This window comes from Bos indicus x Bos taurus, chromosome 3 (assembly GCF_003369695.1).
Source record: "Bos indicus x Bos taurus breed Angus x Brahman F1 hybrid chromosome 3, Bos_hybrid_MaternalHap_v2.0, whole genome shotgun sequence".
Taxonomy (NCBI): Eukaryota; Metazoa; Chordata; class Mammalia; order Artiodactyla; family Bovidae; genus Bos; species Bos indicus x Bos taurus.
Genome location: NC_040078.1, coordinates 92,870,073 through 92,897,706, shown reverse-complemented (window position 1 = coordinate 92,897,706; position 27,634 = coordinate 92,870,073). Strand labels below are relative to the sequence as shown.

Here is a 27,634-nt window from a genome sequence, read left to right as displayed (position 1 = left end):
GGGGAGGCAGCAGGAGGACATCCAGGCAGCAGCAGCTCAGGGCACCAAGTCCTTCAGTGTCCCCCCTGGCCATGGGGTCCATTCTCTCCCAGAGCCTGGAAGAGCTGCCAAGGGAGGAGAGCAAGATGGGTCCCCAAATCTTAGTGTTCTGTGCTCTGACTGTATGGGGGCCATGCCCAGGATCACACCTCACGCCAATCTGCATCAGTTACTCCAAGTCCTGTTGGATCTACTTGGTCATAAGCCTCAAGTGGCAAGACAGTTTGTACTATAGTCTGGACCAAATACAGAGCCACTCTTACTTTGGCCCCATTTAAAACTGGCAGGCATACCACTTCCTCAGTAAATGGTCAGAGCTGCACTCCCAGTATATGCAGCCTCCAAAACCCTGAGGCCCCTTCAGCGCCATGCCTCTTCTTTAGGGGTAGTTGGTACCAGGTGTAACCACAAGTCTTTCATTCTAGAGGAGCAAACCCAAATTCTATCTCTTCCCACCCTCTGGTCTACTGGAAGCCAGAGAGCGAAGGAGTCCAGGAGATACTGTTCACAGAGGTCATCCCCGCTGGACACACGGTGCAGACGGGATCTGCGTGAGATGCAGACGGAGAGTAACTGACCCCACATCTCAAACTGGATGTCACAAAATAGCTCTCTCCGCTTTCTCAAGTCACCTCTAACCCCTGTCCCCACCGTCACCTCCTGCCTGGTGAAGGGCAGTAGCTGTCTAACTGGACACCTTGCCTCCCTTTTCTCCCCACACCATTATCTGTAAACAACTAGAGTGACCTTTATATATGAATCAAATCAAGTCCCTCCTGCAATGGCTCCCTTGCTCTTCCAAGAAAGCCCCAACTCCTGAGGTTCTGAGTCAAATGGCCACCACCCAGGCTGGTACATGAGACAAATTCATCGTTAGTCCATGCACAACCCACTTTGATGTGCTTGTTTGTTTTTAATAATGTGATCAAAAAAAAAAAATAATAATGTGATCAGCACCCATCATTCCATTGCTCCAGACAAAAGCCAGGTCCTTGACAGTATCCATCCAACCATCTGGTACCCAGTTCTGCCATCACCTCCCCCACCCACTGTAACCAGCATCCTGAATCCTGGTGTCTCATCCACTACTTTCCTTTTTTTATTTCATCACATCCATATGTTTTCTTAAATGGTTTTTAAGTTATTTTGGGCTGCTGTCTTTGGGGCTCTTTTCACACTCATCTACGTTGTCGTGGCTGCTGTAGCCTGTTGGTTTTACCTGCTGTGTGGTGTTCCTGTGTGGCACCCCAAGTTTCTCCCATTGTCCCTCTTGCTGGCACTTGGGGTGTAGGTTTGGCTGTAGGGACATTGCTGCGATGGATATCACTGTCCAGGCGCCTGTTGGCCCACCTGCTGCCACTCTTCCTCTCACCCACCTCATGCCAGCCACCATGACCCCTTAGTTCATACTCCAAATTCATTGCTGCCCCAGGGCCTTTGCACCTGCTGCTTCCTCTTCCTGGAATGCTTTTTTTGTGGGTCTGATCTCATGTAGTGTCACATTCCACGGGGCACTTGTTTGATTACTTTATTTTGAAGAGCCAAGTTCTGGTTGAGGAATGCTTGTGATATGAAAACAACCTCCATTGTTTTGGACACTTCCGAGGGTTACCTGCAAAACTGGTAGAAAAGAGATAGAGAGCATTTTATCACTGTTAGAGTCAGCATTCAGGGAGTGAGACCTGCCAGTTGTGAGGGCTGCCTGAGGCCACACAGCTGTGCTATTTCCTTGGATGTATGAGAGTCTGCAAGCAACAGTTAGAACTGGACATGGAACAACAGACTGGTTCCAAATAGGAAAAGGAGTATGTCAAGGCTGTATATTGTCACCCTGCTTATTTAACTTATACGCGGAGTACATCATGAGAAACACTGGGCTGGAAGAAGCACAAGCTGGAATCAAGATTGCCGGGAGAAATATCAATAACCTCAGATATGCAAATGACACCACCCTTATGCAGAAAGTGAAGAAGAACTAAAAAGCCTCTTGATGAAAGTGAAAGTGGAGAGTGAAAAAGTTGGCTTAAAGCTCAACATTCAGAAAACGAAGATCATGGCATCTGGTCCCTTCACTTCATGGGAAACAGATGGGGAAACAGTGGAAACAGTGTCAGACTTTATTTTTGGGGGCTCCAAAATCACTGCAGATGGTGACTGCAGCCACGAAATTAAAAGACGCTTACTCCTTGGAAGGAAAGTTATGACCAACCTAGATAGCATATTCAAAAGCAGAGACATTACTTTGCCAACAAAGGTCCGTCTAGTCAGGGCTATGCTTTTTCCAGTGGTCATGTATGGATGTGAGAGTTGGACTGTGAAGAAGGCTGAGTGCCGAAGAATTGATGCTTTTGACCTGTGGTGTTGGAGAAGACTCTTGAGAGTCCCTTGGACAGCAAGGAGATCCAACTAGTCCATTCTGAAGGAGATCAGCCCTGGGATTTCTTTGGAGGGAATGACGCTGAAGCTGAAATTCCAGTACTTTGGCCACCTCATGCGAAGAGTTGACTCATTTGAAAAGACTCTGATGCTGGGAGGGATTGGGGGCAGGAGGAGAAGGGGACGACAGGATGAGATGGCTGGATGGCATCACTGACTTGATGGACGTGAGTCTGAGTGAACTCCGGGAGTTGGTGATGGACAGGGAGGCCTGGTGTGCTGCAATTCATGGGGTCGCAAAGAGTTGGACACGACTGAGTGACTGAACTGAACTGACTGATGAGAGTCTGCAGAGCTCAGTGGGTCCAAACCCCTTGTTCTTCAGAAGAAGAATCTGAGGCCTGAGGAGATGAGTGACTTCCCAAGGTACAGAGCCAGGCCTCGACAGCAATACCCCTGCTTCCTAGAGCATCAGGCTTTTCCAGGACGTCATTCATCAAGGACAATGTGCCAGGTACAGGGGATACAAAATCTTTCTACTTTTCTGGCCTTGAAGGCAGGAATGATGCTGTTGATGGAGCACCAACTTTGGAGCCAGAAAACCTGAGTTCTAATTCCTGGCTTCTCCACTAAGCACCTGCGTGACCTTGGGTAAGATATCTCCCCGCTCTGAACCTCGGTTTCCTCCCCTGCTGAGTCGAGATGACAGCAGTACCTTCACCTCTCCTAAGATGGAGCCTGCAGGCTCCAGCTGCTGCAGAGTGGGCAGGGGGTATTCCTCGGAGTGTGGAAGCCATCAGTGTGAGGGGATGCTGGTGAGGGGTGGCAGGGAGCTGCAGAGATGAAGCTCAGCTTCTCTCTCCATTGGTCTGAGAGGCTATACGTGCTCAAGGGTGTCTACAACTCTTGAAAGAACAAGGACAGAAGAAGCTGAGATGGCTGCTCTCACAGCCCTCTGCCCAGCAGGTCTGATGACTCTCACTACGGGAACATGTGTTTGCCACTGCAGGCCTTGAATGTCTTATAAAACTCACAATTTGTTCAAAAGAATAAACAGCATGAAAGGGGATGCGGAGCCTTCATCCAGGGCTGGCGGGGGCGGGGAGCTGCTCGGGGCTGGTTTCCATTTAAACCAGATTTGGAGGCGTCGGTTCTCAGCTCTGGGTCTGGGAAGCCCTGCCGGGTGCACATTGTGTGCTTGACTCTGGCCTTGGGTGAAGGACCCAGGGCCTCGTTTTCTTTACCTGTGAAACAGGGATAACGATGGAATTATTCTATGCGGTATAAGATTAATATACGTAAAGTGCTTAGAACAGTACCCAGGAATGATGAACAACTATGCTTACAGAAGGCAGGCAGGCGTGTATTCTGTGACACCCAGAGGGGTCAGCGCTGTGACAGAGGAAGCCTGCGGCCCTGGGAACCCAGGGAGGTCTCCAAAGAGGCAGAGGGGGGTTCCTGGAGCAGGAGACACCAGTTTTCCAGATATAAATTGGAGACAGGATGGACAGATATTGGGACCTGGCAGAAAAGCAGCACACGTAAAGGTTATGAGATAGGAATAGGTTTTTCATATTCGAGAAACTAAGAGAAATTCCCTGGGGTTGAGAGCACCAGGGGCTGGGTCCAGGAATTATGGACTGCCTTTAGAGGATGTGCCAGACCAGGCTGTAGCATTGGAGAAGGCTTCCCGAAGGAAGTGATGCTCAGGCTTGGTGCTGAAGAATAGGCGGATATTAGTACTGTGAGGAAGGCAGGGAAAGGCATTCCAGGTGCGGGGAACAGCACATGCAAAGGCCTGGAGACCTGAGAGAGCAGACGCAGTGTGTGGACCTGTGTCAGCTGGTTGAGCTGAATGGGTCAAGAGTGGACTAAGGTGGTACTAGTGGTAAAGAACCTGCCTGCCAGTGCAGGAGACACAGGAGATGCAGGTTCCATCTCTGGGTTGGGTAGATCCCCTGGAGGAGGGCTTGGCAACCTTGCCAAGAATTCTTGCCTGGAGAATCCCATGTAGTCTGGCGGGCTACAGTCCATAGGGTCGCAAACAGTTGGACACGACTGAAGTGACTTAGAACGCACATGAAAGTCAAGTGGATTTAAGAACAAGAGGGCTCTGGAGTGATGGTGAGGCAGGAAGGGAAAGACAGTAGATGAGTGTGAACTGCTGTTTTGAAAACTGAGCTCTGAAGGGTCGGACAGAAATAAGAAGTAGTTGATGAGGGAAGGGCCTCTGTCGGTGTATGTGTCAAGATGAGGACCTTAAGTGCTGATGAGAAAAGAGCAAAGAGGCTGCAAATGGAGGAGGCAGAGGATGGGGGTGTTTGTGGGTTTGGAGGCCAGCTGTCAGACAGGGTCATGTGATTGTCACAGAGGGCCATCAGTATGCCCTACTCTGGGGGAGCAGGAAGTGGGGCTGTGGCTGGGGGTCTGAGAAGGAGGAGAGAAAAGAGGTTTGCTGTTAGCTCCGGGAGAGTCTGTCACCAGCGCCTGGACAGGACTGGCCCGCGGGGTCTTCAGTGTGAGCACTGGATGGGTGGAGGGGTGTGGGGCTGGGAAGGGGCCCCGGGGGCAAGGCTGGGGCCGCGCTAATTCTGGATGTGAACTGCAGCTGGGCCCCAGGTGCCCAGTGACTGTCCTGGCAGCGTTGGGGGTTCTGGGGCAATAGGAGTAACCAGGAGTCAGGCTTTGGGGAGGGAGGACAATGATGAAGGCCCTGGGCCCTGGGCTGTGGGTGAGAGGTTGGGAGAGCAGGTTCTCCAGGCTTTGGAAGCCCTCCTCTTCAGAGCCAGACTCCTCTCTAGAGGGTGCCAGGATGGCACACCCTCCCCAGCACATCCCTGGGCCCCTGCCACACCTGCTCGGCATCTCTAGGCCTCCTTGCTCCCCGGTGAGATGAGCAGGAGGAGGTTAGACATCTCCAGGATGACCTGCTCTAATCTCTCCAGGCAATTTGGTTTGGCTGTGGTCAGGAGCTTGTCCAAGGTTGCATGGTGAATCCAAGGGCATTCAGGCCTCTCGCCCCTTCCTCCACCCGGAATAGCCCTCTGCAGTCGGTTGGGACCCCAGGTCTTCTCCAACCACCAATTCAGGCAGCAGGGCTGCGAAGTGCCGCTGGGGAAAGCTGAAGGAATGGCCACAAGGGGGCACCAGGACCCAAGCCAACCAGATGCTCCAGCAGAGACTGCTCCCCTGTGCCTGTTTAATTTATTTCAAAGGGGCGATTAGCCGCAAGGAGAATTTGAAGGTTTTTCATGGGGTAGGGCTTCTCCCGTCCTGGAGAGGAGGCGGGAGGCCCAGCTCAATGCCCAGTTCTTCCAGAGACCTTGGGCGAGTCCCAGCTCACGCTGTCTGGGCCTGTTTCCTATTGGTCAGTGGTGGTGCCTTCTCCACTGGGTGGGTGTGGGAAGTGGAGGGAGGGAGGTGGGTCCACCAGGAGAGGGCCCAGCAGTGCCTGTGTCTTCCCATCTCCACCCTGCAGTGATCTGTGCCCGGTCCCGCCAAACCCCTGCCCATGGAGTCCTTCATGAGCATTCCTGGTCAGGAGGATGTTTCCACACTGCCCTAACCCCCACACCCCTCTAGGAAGTCAGAGCCCTGACTGCTGGTGTGGAAACCGAGGGACAAGAAGCTGAATGCTTTTGAGACCACCTGCCTGAAAATGCCCACAGCAGGGGCAGCTGGCCAGGGCCTTGGGCTCTGTTTGTTTCCAGGCTCTATGAGCAGCCAGGAGCCAGAATCCCTCCGGGGACCAGGATTAGGGGCAGCAAACAGACTCATCAGCCAGTATAAGGCTGCTGCGTGGGACAGAGTGCTGAGCCCTGGGGCGAGGGTTGCAAAGTTTAGAAATCCCGAGAAGGGGCCAGCGATCTGCTTTTGTTGCAGTGGCCCCAAGGGGTTCTAAACCAGAACCCTCTGAACCAAAGCCATATGAGACCCCACTCTGCAGGTGAAGGCAGGTTGTCCAGGGCGCCAGGCTGGATGTGTCCCTGAGCCCGGCATGCCCATGTTCATTCCTTTCCTCCTTCCTGCAACATTAATTGCCTCCCACTCCCAGCGAGGCCACTGTGCCCACGGTGCTCAGAGAGCAACCACACCCCGTCCAGCCTCTGAGGGACTCACAGCCTAGAGTCAGGTTCCCACCTAGAGAAGACAGGGCCATGCGGAGTGTGACCAGAGCCATGACCTGGGAAGCTCAAAGGAAGAGTGTTCCAGACAGAGGAACCAGCACCTACAGAGGCCCGGAAGCGAGAGGCAGCACTGGAGAGAATGAGGTCTGGCAGAAGGGGAGGCTGTGATGGGAGGAGGGCCCGGGCTCTTACCTGGAGGGGCCTGAGGCCTCACTAAGACTTTCAAATTTTAACGTCTCACACACCCACTCTACAGCTGTCCTTTTGCTCTGAAGTCTTCCGCGGGCCTGGGGGCTCCCATGGCTGATTAACTTTGTGAGCCCAGTCCTGGCAGGGGCCCTGACACCCCCAAACCCACACCTATTGTTGAGCTGCCCCCATCTGGAATGCAGGTTGAGAGGCGCAGGGGTGAGTCTGCGATGGGGTGGAGTGGGTTTGGTAGTGGGAAGGGGTGACTGGGAACAGCTGATTTGTTTTAGAGTAAGAGGCTCTGGGCTGCTTTCTAAACTGTGGCATCAAAGGCTGCTTAGAAACGTGTATAGAATAAGGTGGAATATTATGGAAATTGTCTCCTCTGCTTTGTGGCCTGGAAGTTCACGGTTATTGAGAGGAATTTCCCCTGGTCCCATATTTCCCCCTCTTCGAAAGTAAAGCTTTTGGATCAAATAAATACAAATTATGGTCATACGTTTCTTCTGAACTCAACTGGCTTCACCAGCCATAGCATAAATAGATTGAACTTTTTTCAATCATTCCAGCATTAGAGGGTTGAGATTCAACATGGTAACGTTCCAGTTTTCATCTTTCCTGTGACCATGGCTTATAGTCATTGGTATCTGAGAGCTGTCTGGCAGTGGGGGACCCACCTCCTGTCCTAAGTTGGCCATGCTGGGGTCTTGGGCATGCCCCTTAGACTTAGCATCAGTATCTTCACCTACCAAGAGGATTAATTATATCTACTGCTCCTTCATTTTCACTTTTCTCAAAGTAATATAAACACATTGTTTTAAGAAAAAAAATCAAGGCGTATACAATGGACTGGAAACAAAAATCAACTATCCTCAAATTATCCTAGTCTCAAGAAGCCTCAATTCCAGTTCCACTTTCCAGAGGCAGCTACAGTCAGATCCTTGAAGCTATTTTCTCTGGATTCACTTCCACACTTCAGTACAATGTGTTAACTGCTATTTCTCGCCTCTTCACTTTGAGATATTTTCTGTTGGCTTCCTGGGGGGCAGTGACGACCTGGCTTTCTTCTGATGCTCTCACCACTCCCCACTTCCCCAAACTTCCAGTAGTTATAGCACATAAATTTTCATTAAATAGATATTCTGGATTTTTGTTATCATGACTATGTAAATATTTACTAATCCTAGTACTACGCTGATTAGTTTCTTTGCTCATACTTCTACTGTTTTCTGGAACTAATAACTGGGTTGTTTCCTCATTTGTCTAGTTCTCTATGTCCCTATTGCTCATTCTTCCCAAATCCTCTGATAGCCATGTACACCACCTCTCCGTAGCACTGTCCAAGCTGCCAAATGCGTCAGAGGCCCCGGCTCAGCCCTGGGCTCCCTCTAGCCCCGCTGCGCAGCTGTCCACTTGGCCGTGGCTTTGACCTCTCCTGCACTGGCTTCCTTGTTTGCAAGATCCAAATCCTTCCTCATTCTTGCTTTATTTCCTTAGTTCAGTGGAGCTTGTCCTCGGTAGCTTTTTGGAAAATGGTGCCTAGAAAATACTTTTTTCTGTAGTTGCCAGAAAATATCTTTATTCCACACTCATCTTTGATTATTAGCTTAGCTGGGCATAGAATTCTAGGTTGAAAATTGTTTCCATTCAGAGTTTCTGAGACTTGTCTCTACAGCTGTCTGTCTTCCGGTGTTGCTCCAAGAAATGCGATGATGTTCTGATCCCTTATCTTTGCACGGGGCTTCCTTGCTCCTTTTAGTCTCCACTTCCTCCTCCTTTTAGCACCCGTCCTGCAGAAGTTTTCAAGTGATGTGCCTCAGTGAGGCTCTTTTGTTTCTCCCTCATCCTGGGCTCTCAAATTGGAAGCTCACACCCTTCCATTGTGAAAATGTTTCTTACACAATAAGAAAACTTCATAACTTCCCTTCTTAGTTTTCTCTTTTCTCTCTTTTTGGCACTATTATTAGTCAGATATTCCTCCCAGGATTGATCTTCAAGATTTCTGATTTGTTTTTTCCTATTCCCTATTTCTATACCTTTTTGCATAGTCCCTTAGCAATTCCCTTAATGTTACCTTTTGCAGCTTCTGCCAAGGGTTTCATTTCAGGTCTCCTGCTTGTTGTTTCCGTTTTGCCTGCTGCATGCATTATCTGTTTTCTCAAGCGTTTCTGGTTTGTTTTTGTTTTGTCCCTGGTAATTCTTACAGGCACTATAAACAAACAAAAAATGGAAAGGAGGCTGTGCACCTGATTTCAGGATGGAGGCACACTTGATTGTGGGCTCTACTGGGGTGATCTGGCAGCAAGTCAGCTTTTTGAAGAGAGAGTTCTAGAGACCAGTTACTCCAGAGAGGACTCTCTCCATCCTTATGTCCTGTAGTGGCTCAGCTGCTTGGATGTTCCTGGGTTAGAATCCCTCCTGGTTCTGTGTCTCTGGAGAATGAACCTTCATCTCCTTGTCTCCTGGGAGACGGAGGTGAAAGGCAGGGAGAGGACTAGCCATCTGACTGTAGGGTTGGGAAAGGGGAAACCGGGAAGTCTAACTCCTACACTGACTTTCCACTGGCCCTCTTCTTTTTAATCCACCCTTAGCCCCTACCTTCTTCAATAACTGGTACCTCTGAGTCCTGAGCATTGCTGGGGCTCTGTTCACATCCCACAGCACCCCACCCACAGATGCAGAGCTGCTTCTGCTCGGCTACTGCAGTTTCCACAGCCCCATCAGCCTCGTCTTTTGCTGGCTTTGCTCCTTTTCCCACGGTCTTTCTTATTTCTGTCCTGTCACCTTGATGGGGTTTTAGGAGGAGATGAGATCAATCCTTATCAAGGCTCCTTCTCCCATTGCACTTTCCCTGTATCGGGGAATCTAGGGAAGCCAGAGGAACATCTTCTTCCTTATGTCCATTAACATTTACTCAGTGTTTGCTCCTTCCAAGAGCCTTCTTAATCCTGTTGTTGCTGTTCAGTCACTCAGTCATGTGCGACTCTTTGCAACCCCATGCACTGCAGCACACCAGGCTCCTCTGTCCTTCACTATCTCTCGGAGTTTGCTCAAACTCAAGTTCATTGAGTTGATAATGCCATTCAACCATCTCATCCTCTGTCGTCCCCTTTTTCTCCTGCCTTCAATCTTTGCCAGCATCAGGGTCTTTTCCTATGAGTCAGCTCTTTGCATCAGGTGGCCAAAGTATTGGAGCTTCAGCTTCAAAATCAGGCCTTCCAATGAATATTGATTTCCTTTAGGATTGACTGGTTTGATCTCCTTGCTGTCTAAGGGACTCTCAAGAGTCTTCTCCAGCACCACAGTTTGGAAGCATCAGTTCTTCGGTGCTCAGCCTTCTTTATGGTCCAGCTCTCATACCCATATATGACTACTGTAAACACCATAGTTTTGACTATACGGACTTTTGTTGACAAAGTGATATCTCTATTTTTTAATACACTGTCTAGGTTTGTCATAGCTTTTCTTCCAAGGACCAAGAGTCTGAATTTCATGGCTGCAGTCACTGTCTGCAGTGATTTTGGAGCCCAAGAAAATAAAATCTGCCACTGCTTCCACTTTTTCCCCTTCTATTTGCCATGAAGTGATGGGACTGAATGCCAAGATCTTAGTTTTTTGTGTTTTTTTTTTTAATGCTGCGTTTTAAGCCAGCTTTTTCACTATCCTCTTTCACCTTCATCAAGAGGCCCTTTAGTTCTTCTTTGCTTTCTGCCATTAGAGTGGTATCATATGCATATCTGAGGTTGTTGATATTTCTCCTGGTGATCTTGATTACAGCTTGTGATTCATCCAGCCTGGCATTTCTCATGATGTACTCTGTATAGAGGTTAAATAAGCAGAGTGATGATATATAGCATTGATGTACTCCTTTCCCAATTTTCAACCAGTCCATTGTTCCGTGTCCAGTTCTGTTGCTTCTTGACCTGCGTACGGGTTTCTCAGGAAGCAGGTAAGGTGGTCTGGTATTCATCTTTTTAAGTAATTAGCCTCCAATTAAAATAAATAAATTTATATAAAAAAAAGAATGGGGAACGCGGGTATGCCTGTGGCAGATTCATTTCGATATTTGGCAAAACTAATACAATATTTTAAAGTTTAAAAATAAAAAAATAAAAAAAAGAATAACAAAAAAAAAGAAAAGAATTTTCCACAGTTTGCTGTGATCCACACAGTCAAAGGCTTTAGCATAGTCAATGAAGCAGATGTTTTTCTGCAGCTCTCTTGCTTTTCTATGATCCAATGGGATGTTGGCAATTTGATCTCAGGTTCTCCTGCCTTTTATAAATCCAGCTTGTACATCTGGAAGTTTTGTTACAATATGTTATTTCATGGGATTCTTTCTACCACTCTCTGAGGGCACTTACAATATGCAGCTGGGCTCAGAGATGTCAGTGACTCACCTACAGTCACCCAGCGAGACCATCCAAACTCCTCAGCCAGATTGATAGTCCTGCATGATTTGGGCACACTGAGCTCTCTGGCCTTCCTCACTCCCCACTCCTGCCTGCTGCATTGGCGTAAATGCCCCCTAGTGCTTGGCTTACCCCACTGTCTCTCTCCCCCTTCCACGCCTTTGCATGGGCTGTTCCCCTGGAGAAGGAACAAAAGAGTTGCCAGAAAGCTTGCCTGTTAGGACAAAGACTACCCAGGCTCCCAGCGCCACTGTAAAAGGCCCCAGCTCACCTCCTATCAGCCCTTGTGTCCGTAAGACCATGTTTTCCCCGGTGTTTCTTTGCAGTTTCTTTAGAGACCAACCCTTGCCTTTAATTCTCTTGGTTTGTCTAAAAGGTTTGCTGTAGCACGAACCTGGGATGCACATGCTTCCCTGTCGTTCTCTTTTTTTGCTCGAGGAGGGTTGTTGTTTTTATAATTAATAACTCACCTGTTAGTTTTCGGTCTCTGAAGGTGAGATAGCTGACCAAGCAAGGGACAGGGTTGAATTCTGATGAGAAATGCAGTGCCAGTGGGAAAAATAGTAGATCAGTCATTCGGTGCTACTGCCAAGACAGTCACTTAATTAGTCTGCATGGATTCTGTCATCATTAAGAGGTTTAGAAGAACACATTCTGCACACAGGCTCTCTCTTTTTCAAAAATAATGGCTTTATTGAGATATAATTTACATGCCGTACAATTCACCCATTTAAAGTGTACAAGTCATTGGTTTTTAGCATATTCACAGAGTTGTGTAGCCATCATTATAATCAATTTTGGAACATTTTTATCACCCTGCTAAGAAACCTTGTTGATGCTGTGCTTAATCCAAGGTCATGAAGATTTATTCCTATTTTTCTCAGTTTTATAGTCTTAACTCTTTCATTTAAGCCTTTGACTCATTTTAAGTTAATTTTTAGATACTTCCCCTCCCTCCTCAAGCTCTTATTCCTGGATGAACACTCATCTATTTTCCGTCTCTATTAATTTTCCTATTCTAGATATTTCAGATAAAAGGAATCATACAATTCCCAGTCTTTTGTGACTGTCTTTTTTCATTTAGGATTTTTTCAAGGTTTGCCTATGTTGTGGCAGTATTAATACTTTATTCCTTTTTAGGGATGAGTAATATTCCAGTATATGTATATAACATATTTTGTTTATTCATCAGTCGTGGACATTTGGATTGTTTCGGGGGATATTATGAATAATGCTACTATACACATTTATGTACAAGATTTTTTTGTGGATATGATTTAATTTATCTTGGGTTTTTATTCTATCTAAGAATAGACTGGGGTGAGCCAAGCACTGGGGGTCATATGGTAACACTATGTTTAACTATTCAAGGGCTTGCCAGACTGTTTTCCACAGCAGCTACTTACATTCCCATCAGCATTGTATGAGGGTTCTGATTTGTTCCTATCCTCTCCAACATGTGTAATTATCTGACTTTTTGATGACAGCCATCCTAGTGGGTGTGAAGCGGTTTTCCATTGTGGTTTTAATTTGCATTTCTCTGGGGCCAATGATGTTGAGCATCTTTTCATGTGCTTTTGGCCATTTGCAAATCTTTGGAGCAATGTTGTTTCAGATCTTTTGTCCATTTTAATTCTTTATTTTTATCCTAACAGCTTTATTGAGATGTATATTACACATATTGTAGGTGGCGCCATTAAGTGTACATTTTAAATATTTCAGTGCATTTGTAGATATGTGCAATCATCATCACAGTCAGTTTTATTTTTATTTTTCATCTGCACAGCATGTGGAATCTTAGTTCACCAGCCAGTGATTGAACCTTCATCCCGAGCATTGAACATGTGGAATCTTAACCCATGGACCAATGAGAAGTTCCTTTTTGCCCATTTAAAAAGTAATTTATCTTTTTATTATTGAGTTGTAAAAGTTCTTTATGTATTCTAGATACAAGTCTCATCACATATATGATTTGCAAATCTTTGCTCCCATTCTGTGAATTGTCTTCCTTTTTTTGATTGTATCCTTTAAAGCACAAACATTTTTCACTTTAGTGGCATTCAGATTATCTTTTTCTCAGTTTTATAGTCTTAACTCTTTCATATAGGCCTTTGACTCATTTTAAGTTAATTTTTGAATATGATGTGAGGTAGGGGTCTAACTTTATTCTTTTGCATGTGAATATCCAGTTGTCCCAGAACCCTTCGTTGAAGAGACTTTTCTTTCCCCATTTAACTGTTCTGTCATCCTTGTCTGAGATCAATTGACCGCAAAATGTGAAGCACTGTTTCTGAACCCTCAGTTCTATCTCATTGATCTACATGTCTTTCATTATGCCAGTAGCACAGTGTCTCAATTACTGTAGCTTTTAATGAGTTTTGAAATCAGCAAGTGTGAGTCCTCCAGCTTTGTTCTTCTTTTTTCAAGAGTGTTTTGACTGTCCTGGGTTCCTTGAATTTCTATAAGAGTGTTTAGATCAGATTGTCAATTTCTGGAAAGAATCCAGTGGGATTCTGATAGTGATTGTATTGGATCTGTAGATCAATTTAGGGAGTATTGACATCTTGACACTATTAAGTCTTCTGATCAACAAAAACATAGGATACCTTTCCATTTATTGAAGTTGTCTTTCATTTCTTTCTACAATGTTTTATAGTTTTCAGAGTACAGATTTTGTGCTTTTGTTAAATTTTTTACAAAGTTTCATTTTGGATTGTTTATTGCAGATGGGTAGAAATTCAATTAATTTTTGTGTATTGATCTTGCATCCTGCAACCTTGCTGGATTCATTTATTAGCTCTAATAGTTTTATTGCGGATTTCTTAGGACTTTCTACATACAAGATCATGTCATCTGCAAATACAGTTTCACTTCTTCTTTTCCAAATTGGATACCTTTTATTTGATTTCTTTGCCCAACTGCCCTTCCTAAAACGTCTAGCATTCTATAGATGTTTGTCAGGTTTAATGGTTTATAGTATTGTTCAACTTTTCCATTTCCTTGATCTTCTGCCTCGTGGTTCTATCCCTATGGAAAGTGGAGGCATTAAAGTCTCCAGCTACTACTGATGAATTGTCTGTTTCTCCCACCCATTCTTCCAGTTTTTGCTTCATATATTCTGGGCTCTGTCATTAGGGGCAATGTTTATAATTGCTATATTTTCTTGATGGATTAACTTTTCTCTACTGACATTGAACATTTTTTTTATAACCCATTTTGGACAGACTTTTTAAAACATCATCATTAGAACAGTGAGTCCTGCTTGGTCCCAGGAAGGAATATAGGAGCCACATCTCAGGCTTTGTCAGCTGGTCACTCTCCTCTTTCTCTTCTCCCCCAGACAACAGTTCCAAGCCTCCGTTTCGCTACCTTTAAAATAAGAGGATTGGAGGACTTCCCTGGTGATCGAGTGGCTAAGACTCCGAGCTCCCAGTGCAGGTTGCTGGTCAGGACACCTCATGCCGCAACTAAGACACAGTGTAGCCAAATAAATATTTATATTTTTTAAAAATGAAAGGATTGGGATTGATATTTGCTAAGGTCTTCTTTAGCCCTTTTTGGATTTGAGCATTCTGTAATTAGTATTTGCAATGAAAAGGGAAAGTGAAGTTGCTCAGTTGTGTCTAACTCTTTGCGACCCCATGAACTGTAGCCTATCAGGCTCTGTCCATGGGATTTTCCAGGCAAGAGTACTGGAGTGGGTTGCCATTTCCTTCTCCAGGGGATCTTTCCGACCCAGGGATGGAACCCGGGTCTCCCACATTGTAGGCAGACGCTTTCTCATCTGAGCCTCCAGGAAGGTGTCATTTATTATTTATTTTATTTTTACAATAGGTGTCATTTATTAAATGCTTACTGTGTGTCTAGCATTTTCATATATCTTATCCTGTTTACATATCTACAAGTAAGGTAGAGATTTTTACCCCTGTTTTACAGGTTAGGCAACAAAGTCTGAAAGGGTTGGAGGAAATTCAGAGACTAGGAATAAGCATGAAGAAGCAATAAATCCCACCAGCTTCATCTCCCAACGGATAAGGCAATGGCACCCCACTCCAGTACTCTTGCCTGGAGAATCCCATGGATGGAGGAGCCTGGTAGGCTGTAGTCCATGGGGTCCCTAAGAGTTGGACACGACTGAGCGACTTCACTTTCACTTTTCACTTTCATGCATTGGAGAAGGAAATGGCAACCCACTCCAGTGTTCTTGCCTGGAGAATCCCAGGGATGGGGGAGCCTGGTGGGCTGCCGTCTACAGGGTCGCACAGAGTCAGACATGACTGAAGCAACTTAGCAGCAGCAGCAGCATCTCCCAAAGACAAGCCACTCTTTAACTTTGGAGGTACATCCTTCTAGACATGAGTACATTGTTTTGAAAATTATTTTCACACCACATATTCTGCCTTATTTCACTACATAATGTTTCCAGAATATTGAGGGAAGGGTTTTCTCACAGTCAGAGCTGAACAAAGATGAAAGAGGCTGCCTCGGTGATAGTGAGCTTCTGTCGGGGGAGTGTGTGAGCACAGCAGTGTTCACACACGTGACAAGGGCTCTCCTGGGGGCTTTTTATGAGTCTGACTCCCACCCCCACTCTTCCTGCCCCGGACTGTGAGGCCATCCAAGGTTAGGACCAGGCTGAGTAATCTCATTTCCCTGTGCCCAGTTCGAGGAGACTTGGAGACAGTTTGATGAATTGATCAGCATGAGCCAAGGGACTTGAGAGGGAAAATGAGAAACAGCTGAGTCTAAAGTCTCTCTGGGCTGACTCTCTTGAGGAAAAGGAATTGTGACAGAAGTGTCCTGGTGTGGGTTCTACTCTTGGTGACAAGTCCCTGCTCGCCCCTACCTATAAAATGGAGGTTGAACTGGTTTCCCTTCACACCCATCTGAGATGGCCTGGGTGAAACTCTGGGCCTTGTTGACAGAAAAACCTTGAAGCTTTGGGATTCGAAAGTTGGGGACCATGTCCCACAGCGGGGCCTGAGAGCCACAGGGGTGAGTCTCCAGCCAAACTGGGCGTCTGTGCTGTGTGACACGCTGAGTGCTCGTTGTGTGGAAGGAAGACTTGAATGACCTGGCCTCGAGGAACCCCCTGTCACTGGGAGATGAGATGCCCTAAGAAAAAGATCATGGAAACACTGACCAGCTTGGAGGGGCTGTGCATATCCCAGAGCCCTGGCTGGCAGTTCGCAAGCCTGTGCAGCCAGCCTCCACCCCTCTCCCCATTGCAGAGTGACCTGGGCAGGCCCCACTTCCCATGGTCTCTCCTGGCTCTGATCCTGTGACCCCATGAGCTCATCCAGGGCATTTGCTGTCACATGGGCTGCTGAGCATTCACCCTGCCCTGGTGCTGGGCACTGCCCTGTGGACAAAACAACGAAGGCCAACTTGGGGGACGCGGGACTCAGAGAAAGAGGCGTGATCTTAGGGTCCAGTAGCCCTGGTGCTCTGAGCTTGGATTACTTCTCTCTAGGTTGTCTGAAGAGTGAATGGGCTCCCAAAACTCCTGTTGTCATGACCAAGGCCTGAAAGCTGGGGAGACCAAGTAGGCTCTTTCTTGGCCCGTGGGTGGGTAGTGGCAGCCTAGACTGTAGAAGATGCCTTGATCTTGGAGGGCTGGCCTTGTCTTTGGGCAGCCAGGCCCATCAGCTGGCAAGGGTGCACTTTATCTCTGTTTCTGGCAATGGCTAGATTTCTCTACCTAATTATCAACCTACCCAGGGAGATGCTAAAAGCAGTGCTTATTCCTGGGCTTATGTTCAGTGGCCATCAAGAGGGCTCCATGGAGGGAAGTCTGTTTCAAGAGCACATTAAATGCACAGAGAGAAATTAAGAAAAGAGACATTTGCAAGCGATGGGAAGGTAGGTCACATTGGGGGTGGACCTACCTTCTTGGATGGACGGATGACTACTTGGTGCAGCTTCAAACTCTTTTTAGAACAAGTGATGTATAATGAATTACTCAACTGCCGAACAGATAGATTGGAGGCTTCCCCTCCCCTCCACCACTGTAGCTTTTCACAGTCACCAAATACGGCCGCATCTGATTTCTTAAGTCTTCCTCACCTCAGTGGAGTCATGGTTTTCCATTTTTCAGTTGAGGACACTGAGGCTCAGAGAGAGCATGTGACTTGTCTGAGGCTGTAAAGCCAAAATCTGAATGGAAGTCCCAGGCCCTGGGTAGAGAGGCTGGGGTGTTCTGACTGGTGAGGATTCTGCCCAAAACAGCATGAGGTAGTGAGAGATCTGCTCTAGAGTCCTGCAACCAGACCCACCACCAAGTTACCACGTGTTCCCTGCCAAGTCAGACCAATTCCTGGGCCTCAGTTTCCCACTTGTATTGTGACCCTTAGAGTTATGAGGAGAATGCTCAGGGTATTTATCTAAATGGGCAGTCCTCAGATGGACAAAGAGTTACATTTCCTGAGATCCTACTGTGTGACAATATCACCTCATGTAATCTGTCCACTAAGGAAGGGCCATTCTCCCGTTTTAAGGAGTAGAAGCCCAGACTCAGTGAGGCAACCTGCCCAGGGCCCCATTCTGAGCAGATCTGAGGACACAAGATCAATGCTCCAAGGCCTCACCATCTTTAGGGAGCCACGAACTTCCCAAGCCTCAGTTTCTCCATCAATAAAAGTAGAGCACTGGTGCCAGTCATATTCCAGGCCTCTCTGGGGCATGGAGGCACCTTGTAAAGCCGGGCTCCATGGAGACGGCGGCACAACACTCAGCGCCTGCCGGGGAGGGACGGCGTCCAGGCCCTGGGGAGCCTGTGCTCCTGGCAGCCCGCCCGGCGTAGGACTTATGACCTCACCCTGGGGCCACCCTCTCCCCCTCCTTTGCTTTCTAGCAGGAGACAGTCTCCCACGTCCCCTCTGGGGGCTCATCCCCACCCTCCCCTGGACCCTGATTCAGGTTGCTCACCGTCTGGTGTGGAGGCACAGCTGACCGGGAGGAAAGCTTGGGGGAAGGCAGACTGCCAAGCTTCCGTGAAAGCGCTGGCTTGCCCGGGCACAGGCCTTCCCAGTTGCCAAGCTGATCTCCTGTTCCCTTAGAGCTTTTTTTTTTTTTTAATTTGTATTTATTTGTTTGTTTTTTGGGTCTTCATTGCTGCGTGTGCGCTTTCTCTAATTGCAGCAAGCGGAGGCTACTCTGTTGCCGTGTGTGGGTTTCTCATTGCGGTGACTTCTCTAGTTTTGGAGCACAGGCTCCAGGGTGCCCAGGCCTCAGTAGCTGTGGAGTGTGGGCTCAGTTGCTCCACGGCATGTGGGGGCTTCCCAAACCAGAGATCGAACCCGTGTCCCCTGTATTGGCAGATGGATTCTTATCCACTGGACCACCAGGGAAGTCCTCCACTGGAGCTCTTGATTCTCCAGGAGCCAAGAGGGCTGGGAGTGTCATTCCCATTCTCCAGATGAGGAAACGGAGGCCTCAGGCGTGAAACATTCAGTGGCAGAGGCAGGAGGTAAACTGGGGTTGACTCCCAAACTTGGGTTTTCATCTCAACTTGGCACGAGCCATCACCCCAGGAGTCTGGGGACAGCAAGGACATGAGTCCAAAATCTGGCTTGGCCATGTGACTCTGGGCAAGAGGCTTCATCACTCTGGCCTTGGTCTTCTCATCTGTAAAATGGAGATGACGATAGGACCTTCCCGGCAGGGCTGCGTGGAGACTAAACAGACAACACAGGTAAAGCAATGCCAGTGCTCGGCTCCTGCTAAGTGACAACCATCAGCATGACCTCAGGACCAGCGGCCCCAGCCCCCTTGGGCCCTGAAGCCACTGGAGGCTCTGGGATGATCCCACCGTTAGGTTAGTGGAGGAGACTGCCCAGCACTAAGCGTCATGCAGGCGGGTAAGCTGAGTCTCTGAGCAGCACGGTGACCCACAATTCTCTGAGCTCCTGTTGCTGCTGCTCCAAGGCTTGGCTGCCCCTGAATGGCTCATTCCTGAGGGAGCTGTTGGGTGCATAGGTGGGTCAGGCTCTGGCCTCCCTGCCAGGGATTTGCTGAGCTGTTTCAAGCACAACCTTTCCTTCTCTGGGACTTAATTTCTCCTCTTGTCAATCATGCCTATCCCTCACCTCCGAGGGGCCAGTCTGACCCCTCAAAGCCTCAGTTTCCCCATCTGGAAAGTGGGGGCATTGATGTGATGCTCCCCTATCTGCGGCCTGCCTGCCCTCAAGCCTCCAAAGGACGACAGAAACTTGTGTGCTCAGCCTGCAGTCCCTGGGTCATCATTGCTCCTTCTCAGCAGCCTCCAGACCAGGTGTAGTTCCCTGATGCCCGGCTACCTGGTGGGGGAACATGAGGGAGTGGACAGCAGAGGCCCCATCCTGGCAGCCCCTTCCTGCTGTCCTGGACCTGAGGCCTATCAGCCCTGAACCTCTGAGAAAATATTTAGTCAGTAACCCAAGCCTTGGCTGCCTGCTTTCCCTGCAAATGTGCAATTAATCACCTGGACACACTCTGCCCTTAGTCCAGCAGCAGGGACAGCGATGCAGAGTGGCCAGCCCTGCTGCTGCCATGTGATAAGAGACAGTGGCTGCCACAGTGCCCAATAGGGCCAGAGGGGCCTTTTGAATTTGTGCAGTCCAGCCCTTGACTTTGACTCTTTGAAGTCCAGGATGGCTTCAAAGCTTCCTGCACATTCTTGCCTGCACACCCACAGGGGTGGGGAGCTCAGTCCATCCCAAAGTAGTCCCTTCTGCTTTCAAGGGCTTGGCTTTTTAGCAATCTGAAGTCAGCCCCCAGCTCCATTCCTGGTATCCCAGTCTGCTTGAGGGTATCCAGCAAGCTAGCTCCCTCTCCCCAGGGCTCCTAGAGAGCTTTGGGGTTGGAGCCAAGGTCTCCCAAGCATCCTGTGCTCCCAGGCACACCTCGAGCACCTGCAGCCACCGTCAGAAATGAGGTAAGCAGACCTCTCCCTGTCCTGGCCCGAGCTCTGCACACACAGAGCTATACGTCATTGGCAAATAACCCAAATAAAGAAGTGTATGTGAGTGCTCAGCCGCTCAGTTGCCTCCAACTCTTTATGACCCCATGGACTATAGCCTGCCATGCTCCTCTATCCATGGGATTTTCCAGGCAAGAATACTGGAGTGGATTACCATGCCCTCCTCCAGGGAATCTTCCTAACCCAGGGATCAAACCCACGTCTCCTGTGGCTCCTGCATTAGCAGGCAGATTCTGTACCGCTAAGCCACCTGGGAGGCCCCTAAGAAGTGTTTATTAAATCCCAACTGTGGGCCAGGTCCTGTGCTGGGCACTGGGAACACAGGGCCACCAACGTGGCCCCTGCTGTGACAAGACAGTCACCCAGTGAAGATGACCTCAGGCCCCAGCCCCACCCCCATCAGGGCCCCAGCCTGGACTTGCCTCCTGTTCCTGTCCAGGCTGCCTGGCCACACCGGGGCTGCACCAGTGCTTTTCTGGAAGATTTCAAGCATAGCCAAAGAAGAAGAAAAGTAAAGTAGGCCCCAGAGAAGAGTGGAGTGGACCCTCCTCTAGCTTAACCTTCAATTCAAGGTGAAGCCATTTCCGTCGTCTCTACACCTCCCCTCTCCCAAAATTACGTTGAAACCTGGCCACTCCAGTTCTTCCTTGGCCCTGAGTCACCCACTAGACCCAAATCCAAGCCATGACCCTGTGGGGGCTCAGGCATGACCCTGCTCCTGCACGGACAGGACGCGTGTCCTTGGAGGCAGGGAGCCCTGCACTGAGGCCGTCTCTTCACTGATCCTGACGCACCACTGCTCCCAGGGCCCCAGGAATAAATCAAAGAAGAGCTTTGGCTCCACAGCCCCAAGGCTGATGAGGGTTGGCACCTCCTGCCCGGTTCACTTTCCGTTTGCATTTTCCCCAGAGACATGATCACTTAGGAACCTATAAATCCCTGGCAGGGCTGACGACCCAGGCAAGTATATAAATCGACACTTGTAAAAGCGTAATGGTCGCCTCTGGATGGCACAGAGGGGCGTGTGCCAGAGCTCCTCAGGCCATCCCCCAGCATCCCCACCGGGATCCCCACTCTGCCTGGCCTGACTCTCTTGGCAGCCTCGGGTGAGTCACCTCTCTGAGCCTCAGTCCCTTCCCCTGTAAAGGATGTTCCTTCCTTCACTTCCTTCCTCTGTAACATGGGGCCATTGCACTTACCTTGCTGAGCACTTGCTGGTGTCTCACAAGCTCCATAGGAGCCATAAAGCATGGGCTGCAGCAGATTTTCTGGCAGGGTGTGTGGACAGAGCTCAGACTGGACCCAGGAGGCTGGGGTTCTCCCTTGCCAGTCACTGACCTTCTCTGTCACTTTGGACACATCACATCCCCACCGGGCCTCTCTCCTCATTTTGAAGATGAGGGGTTGGTCAGGCAGTTGACCTAACAAGTACTTGCTGTGGCCCTACTGTGTACAGGGTTCTATGCAGACAGGCTCGTGTTTCCTCGCTCCCATCTCTGTTCCACCGATGTATGTGACAAACATAGGTTGAGCACCTCTGTGTGCCCGGCGCTGCCCTAGGAGCTGGGCAGTCAGCACGGAGGACAGGGCAGGACCTGCCCTCGGGGGCGAACGTGCCAGTGGGACCTTCCCCAGCTCATTCCTCCACGGGCGCAGGTGGGAGGCAACGTCTCTGTTCAAACCTGGCACATCCCCCAACTCCTCCCTTGCCTGCAGCCCCATTCTCCATGCCCATTAGGCTGGACTAGGGGGTGTGGATGGAGGCTGAAAAGGGTTGCAGAAATGGAGTCTGTCTGGTCCTTCCTACATCTGTGAAGGTGGGGCTGGGGTGGAGTGGGGGATCTCAGGGGGCCCTCTCAGCCCTGAGGGTCTGGGTCACGGGGGACCACAAGAGCCATCAGGAACAGAGGATGGAGAGGCGGGGGGAGGCGGTCCCTGGAGGACAGATCCAAGTATGCATCCACCATCAAGGGGACCCTGGGCACAAGGGGAGATACTGAAACCAATTCACCCCTCCTGGCAGGTGGAATTCAGGTTGAGGAGGGGGTCAATGCCATGGGCTCCTGTCCCGGTGGTAGAAACAGGGCAGCTGGGGCTGCAGTGGCAGAGCAGCAGGGGGCCGGGTCGCCACCCCCACTACGGGCACTCCTTCCTGCCCGCCTGGGTCTGGCTGCCTAGGACTCAACCAAACAGGCTCCATCTTGCACGGTTCTGGGCCTCCTGCCGGCTGCCCTGGGATGGAGAGAGCTAGGAACAGGCAGCGGCCTGAATGTGAGTGAAGGGGGAGTCACAGGCAGAGGGACCCAGAAGCTCTGAAGTGGCCGGCAGAGAAGGCCGCCCCTCACTTCCACTGTGGGGCATCCATGTGGACAGCGTGGCAGGAGACACACAATGTGAGAGAAGCTTGAAGCAACCGGCTGGGGCCTGGCTTCCCATCGCAGAGGAAAACAATCATTGGCGCACAGGGCTGAGAGAGTCCACTTTCCGACAGGGAGATCCGAGTCAACACCACACCCCTCCACCAACCCCACTCCAAACACACATAAATGCTGCATAAAATAGTACTCGGGGGAAAAACCCAACTGGCCGCTCTCCCAAAACCTCTTCCCACTGACCTCCTCTAGGCCTGCTTCTCAGCCCTCTTCTGCACCTTGGGCAAGTCCCCTTGGGCCCCTAGACCACAGAGAATCAGATAGGAGTGAGGAAGGAGGATAGGGAGAGAAGAGAGCCTCCTTATCTGGGGTCAGACCTCACAGCTTAAAGAGAGAGGGAACAAGAGCATGGAGGAAAAACAGAAGCAAACGCAGTGAACTTGGAGGAGTGGAGAAAGGGAGGAAGGAGAGAATTGGAGGAGGAGGGAGGGAGGGAAAGGACGCTATGGAGAAATGGGAAGACAGGGAGAGGGAGCGGGGAGGACACAGGAAAGGGAGATGGGGGCCAGAGGGCCCCTGATGGGGACGGAGGCCAGGCGCCGTGGAGGTGGCCCGTCTCAGCGTGGCCTGGACAAAGGCTAGGGCTGCCGGGCGGTCTGCGTGGCTGGGCGGGGAGGGCAGTGCGGTCACTGTCTCTGCAAGCCTGTGGGTCTGCACTCTGGGTTCTTCTTAGGGAACCCCTGGGCTAACTCAGCTCCACTGCCCAGAGAGGCTCCCCAGGTGAGAAGCACCATGCCCTCCATCTGACCCTGGTCCTCCTGGGGGTGTGGGGTGAGCAGCAGGTGTGCCTCCTCGCAGGGGCAGGAATCCCCATGCCCTCAGTGCCCCTCTGAGGCCGAGTCCCTGGCACAGGGGCAGAGCTCAGGAGGGGCACGGATGTTTTCTAAATAAAGGAGGCAGAGAGCCCTGGCCAGGGAGGGGCTCAGGCCCAGTCTCCCAGCGGGCTCTGCCCTGGGGTCCCACCTGCCGCTGTGCACCCTTAGAACTGGAGGGAACCTGAGGTCTCAGGCATCAGGACAGAGGGTCCCCCTGATGATGCCAGGAGGAGGATCAGAGGCTCCGAGGAGACCCCAGCAGGGGAGAGGAGCAATCCCTGTTCAGGGTAGCTCACGAAAGTTGTGACCTACGGAGCCCCATGGCGACTGGCTCTGGGCCCCCGCCTGTTCTCCAGTCCTGTCCTCTCTCTCTGCCCTTTGTTTCTCCTGCCTTTGTCTCCTTTTCTCCCTCTCTCCATCTCTCTGAAATTAAATGGGATCCAACTGCCAGCGCCCTGTGTGTTCTCCTGCTCACGGCTCGGCCCTTTTCATTATTAATAGAAATATGTTCTCATTGTACAGTTTAATTCTGCTTATCTGGAGTGGATTAAGTGCTCACAATGACAAGCAGTATTGATTCCTGAGCATCCCTTTTGCCATGACCTAATTAGTTCCACAAACCCAGTGGGGGATGGGACGAGGGGGCGAGGGGAGCCTGGGTGGGAGTCAGGAGCCCTGGGTCCCCATCACACATGCCAATGTGATGAGTGACATCGGGCCCATAGCTCCCTGTGAGGGGCTTGGACTGGCCTGCCCTCCGGGAGACTGGGGCCAGGAGAGGAGGAGGGGGCCAGGTCACCCTGAGTCTTTGAGGGGTCAGAGGGGTGAGAGCATGTGCTCTGGGGCCTGAGGCCTGGGTTTGGATCCCAGCTTAACTTCTGCTGGCTGTACTGTGAGGACAAGGGACTTACCTTCACCGTCCCTCAGTCTCTGCATCTGTAAAACGGGAGGAACTGTCAGTCTGGCTGTGGCAGTAAACACGTGGCCCTTGCAGTCTGGGGCACCTGAGGAGGGTTCCACGCAGGGATGGTACACAAGGCTGTGAGCTGGCTGTCAGGCAACAAAGTCAGGACAGTGCAGTGTCCTGACTTTCCTGAGAGTGGGAGTGATTCCAGCACCAGCCCTTGACTGAAGGGGAGAACGTGGGCCGTGTGAGAAGGCCCTTGACCTTCACAGGAAGACATGGGTCTCAGGGGCACACCCTCCCCCTCCCTGCCATGCTAGGCTCCTCATGGGGTGCGGACAGCCAGGAGCCAGCAGCAAGGGAGCCCCAGAGATCGGTCGGCCCTGGACAAGTGCAGGCAGAGCGTCCATCTGGTGTGAATGAGCTGACCCAGGAAGCACACGCAGGCCAGTGCAGAGCAGCTGTCACAAGCCCCCATGGATTATGGGGCGGGATCGGCCACGCATCACGGGTTCTGCCCAACTTGGTTGGGTGGCCCCTCTGAATCCTAGTTACTGCTCTTCTTAATAAAGAAGAGGTTGACTGGATCTTTGAATCCTGCTTAGCCTAAACTAACCATGCAGTATGAAAGCATGGCGTCCTTTTGACCTGGGTTTAGATCCCAGCTGCTCCTCTCACCTAAACTGGGATAGAAAGACCCTCCACGGGGCTGTTTCCCAGAGCACGGGTGGTGTGGGGTGGAGGAGAGCCCTGCACACAGTGGGTGCTCAGTAAGCATGACCTCCTTTGCTTCACTTCACTTCAGCAGTGACAAGGCAAAAATTTTCCTTGAGGATTTTTTTTTTTTTAAACCAGGTGACCTTCAGGGTGACGTGGTGAGACACAGGACACTGTTCAGACACCAGCACAGGCCCGGGCTGTGGGGAGGGAGGGAGGCAAGCAGCGGAGGGCGGCAGCCTTGTAGGAAAGGAGCCTTGGTGCACTCAGAGTTGGCCTCCTCTCCCCATCCTCCCGAGCTACTCAGGAAGCACGGGGCTCTGTGTACAAAGGAGGTTCTCCGCACTTCCGTCTTCAGGGGCCCTGCCTCTCTGCCCCTTGCCTGCCGGGGCTGTCCGGGCTCTGTCCCTGGAAGGCCTTGCCTGTTTACCTAAAGCCAGCCTCAGAAGTGAAGTGTGTTTTTCCACCAACCGAGGAGTCAGTGCAGAGAGCAAAGGTCTGGGTCATATTGGAATTCCAATTTCAATCCCAGCCTTGGTCTGCTTGCCTGCCAGCGGGCAAGAGCTTTTGCCTTTCATTGACGTCCTGGGACCAGTGCTGGTGTCCGTAAGGCCCACAGCACGTGGCGGGACCATGTGACGGGGTTCCCACACACAGAAGCCAGGGACCGAGCTGGGCTCCGCACCCTGCCCTGTTACGCCCTCCTCCACCGCTCTCCTGGTCTCAGCCTCTAGGCTGAATCACAAAGCAGCCCCCAAGTCTCATTTCCAGTTTTTAATGTTTTTCTTGTAAAACCAAAAATATAAAACTGGCAGGGGAATGGAAAACAAGTTCTGTACAATTTATATACACGAGGTCTGTGATTTCAAAACCATTGGGGAGACAAGAGGAAAGACACAGTCAAGGGATGTCACAGGTCACGGATCCTGACGGGCACCTCTGAGCGCCTGGCTGGGGCTTAGAGGCTCACTCGTGGCCAGACCCGGCCGCGTTCTGGGGAGCAGTGGCCTGGCTGCTCCGGCTGGCTGCCCCGAAGGTGGGAACAGCCAGCAGGTGGGAGGGTAGCATCGGCAGTGGAGGGCGGGCAGGTATAGGCAGCGTTCAGGTGTCTGTGTAGATGGAAGGGATGTGACTCAGGCAGTGGTCAAAAGCCCCATTAGGAAAGAAGCCGCAGTCCTCGGGGCCGCTGGACACGACGTCCTCAGATGACTGTGGTGGCATCGTGGTGGGACATGGGGCCTCGGCCAGGGCCTCGTAGCCTGTGGATGTGGGGGACAGGGTCCAGGCTGGAGAACTCGCACCAATCCACATGCGAGCAAACAGAACACACCCGTCCGTGTTCCCCCGCTCCCGCCCACCCCCAGTACACCCTTGGTGAGGCTCACACCTGCCTCTGGTGTACGTGTGTGACATGTGTCCATGTCACAGAACAGTATACTGTTCTTAAACACACAGCCACACACCTGCACACAAGCACCTTCATACGAAATGGCCCAAACTTGCTAATACACAACCATGCACTCACATGTGTGCACACACACAAAGGAGGGATCACAGGAGGAGGACATGTGTGCACAGAGCGGGTGTGAACGTCAGCACAAACGCGATGTGGAGCACACGTGTCAGGGAGTTCCTTACACACACAGGGCGCTCACACTGCCAGGAAGCACCCGTGCTGGCCCTACACGCACATGCATACACGTGCCCACACAGACTCGCCCCACAAACACGTGGAGAAGGAAGACATGTGCACACCTGGGAGCATGTGTGTGTGTGAGCAGGGACACACAGGCTCACATGCAGATGACCCACAGGTTTGTGTGTGCTCAGCTGTGCCTTGGTGCCCATCCCTCCACCCCCTGCTGCACGCCCACAGTTGCCCAAAGGGCCTTGGGACTGGGTACCAGTCTCCCCTTTGGCTGGTGCCCCCCATCCTGCCCAGTCCTTGTAGCTTCCAGCTGGATCTGAGCCCTGAGGCTGATCTGGGAATTTCCGTACCCTGCTTCTGATGCTCTTACTCGGACCAGGCCCTGTGCTCTGGGCCCGATTCCACCTGGGCTGTGTGCAGCCCTCCCCTCTCCCTGGGTTCTCCATCCCAACATGCGCAAAGCACACAGCACAGGAGTGGGAAGGAGGCAGGCAGGAGAGGCTTACCTGGGGCAGGTAAAGGTGCACTAAGGCCATGATAGCCATTGGGCCGCAGGGGGTTGAAGCCATGGGCCTCCCCCGCCAGTCCATCCCCACTGGCTGCCTGCTCGGCCGACCGGTAGCAGTCACCATAGGGGAAGCAATTCTGGATGGAGTGGAAGCTGCCCTGGTAGCCTGCAGGGGGAGGCGGCAGGGGCTGCATTCAGAGGGAAAACGCCCAGAGAGGGAGGAGGGGGCCGTCCCCCCGTGCGGCTCAGCCTCCCGCACTGGCCTGTGGCCTGGTGGGTGTGAATGGGAGGAGAGAGCCCCAGGCCAGAGGAGGTGCCGGGGTCCTACCCTGGAGCGAGCTGGGCAAAGCACTGTCACGTGGCTGCACCTGCCAGCAGTGCTCGGAGGGCAGGGACCCTGGGTCCTCCGTGCCTTTCTAAGATACCCCGTCACTCACAGTTCCTCCAAAGAGCCAGCCGCCCCACCCCCAGCCACTGCTACCCACGATGATCCCTTTGATGCCCGGTG

General features: G+C 51.0%; 1 protein-coding gene and 1 long non-coding RNA gene across 2 annotated transcripts in view; both read right to left on the bottom strand.

Annotated features, from left to right (window-relative positions):
- Nucleotides 1–1,553: 1,553 nt before the first annotated feature.
- Nucleotides 1,554–18,110, bottom strand: LOC113890514. Its single transcript, XR_003510512.1, has 2 exons — nucleotides 18,071–18,110; nucleotides 1,554–1,659 (listed from the first exon to the last, which is right to left on the bottom strand). It is a non-coding gene; the product is annotated as an uncharacterized LOC113890514 (long non-coding RNA).
- A 7,619-nt stretch (nucleotides 18,111–25,729) lies between these two features.
- Nucleotides 25,730–27,634, bottom strand: part of GLIS1 (GLIS family zinc finger 1) — a 259,538-nt gene continuing 257,633 nt past the window's right edge. The window contains exons 9-10 of the mRNA XM_027537194.1: nucleotides 27,125–27,292; nucleotides 25,730–26,229 (exon numbers count right to left, since the gene is read on the bottom strand). Coding sequence (XP_027392995.1) covers nucleotides 26,072–26,229; nucleotides 27,125–27,292 — 326 coding nt within the window. The 3' untranslated portion in view covers nucleotides 25,730–26,071. The remainder of the gene's footprint in view (nucleotides 26,230–27,124; nucleotides 27,293–27,634) is intronic.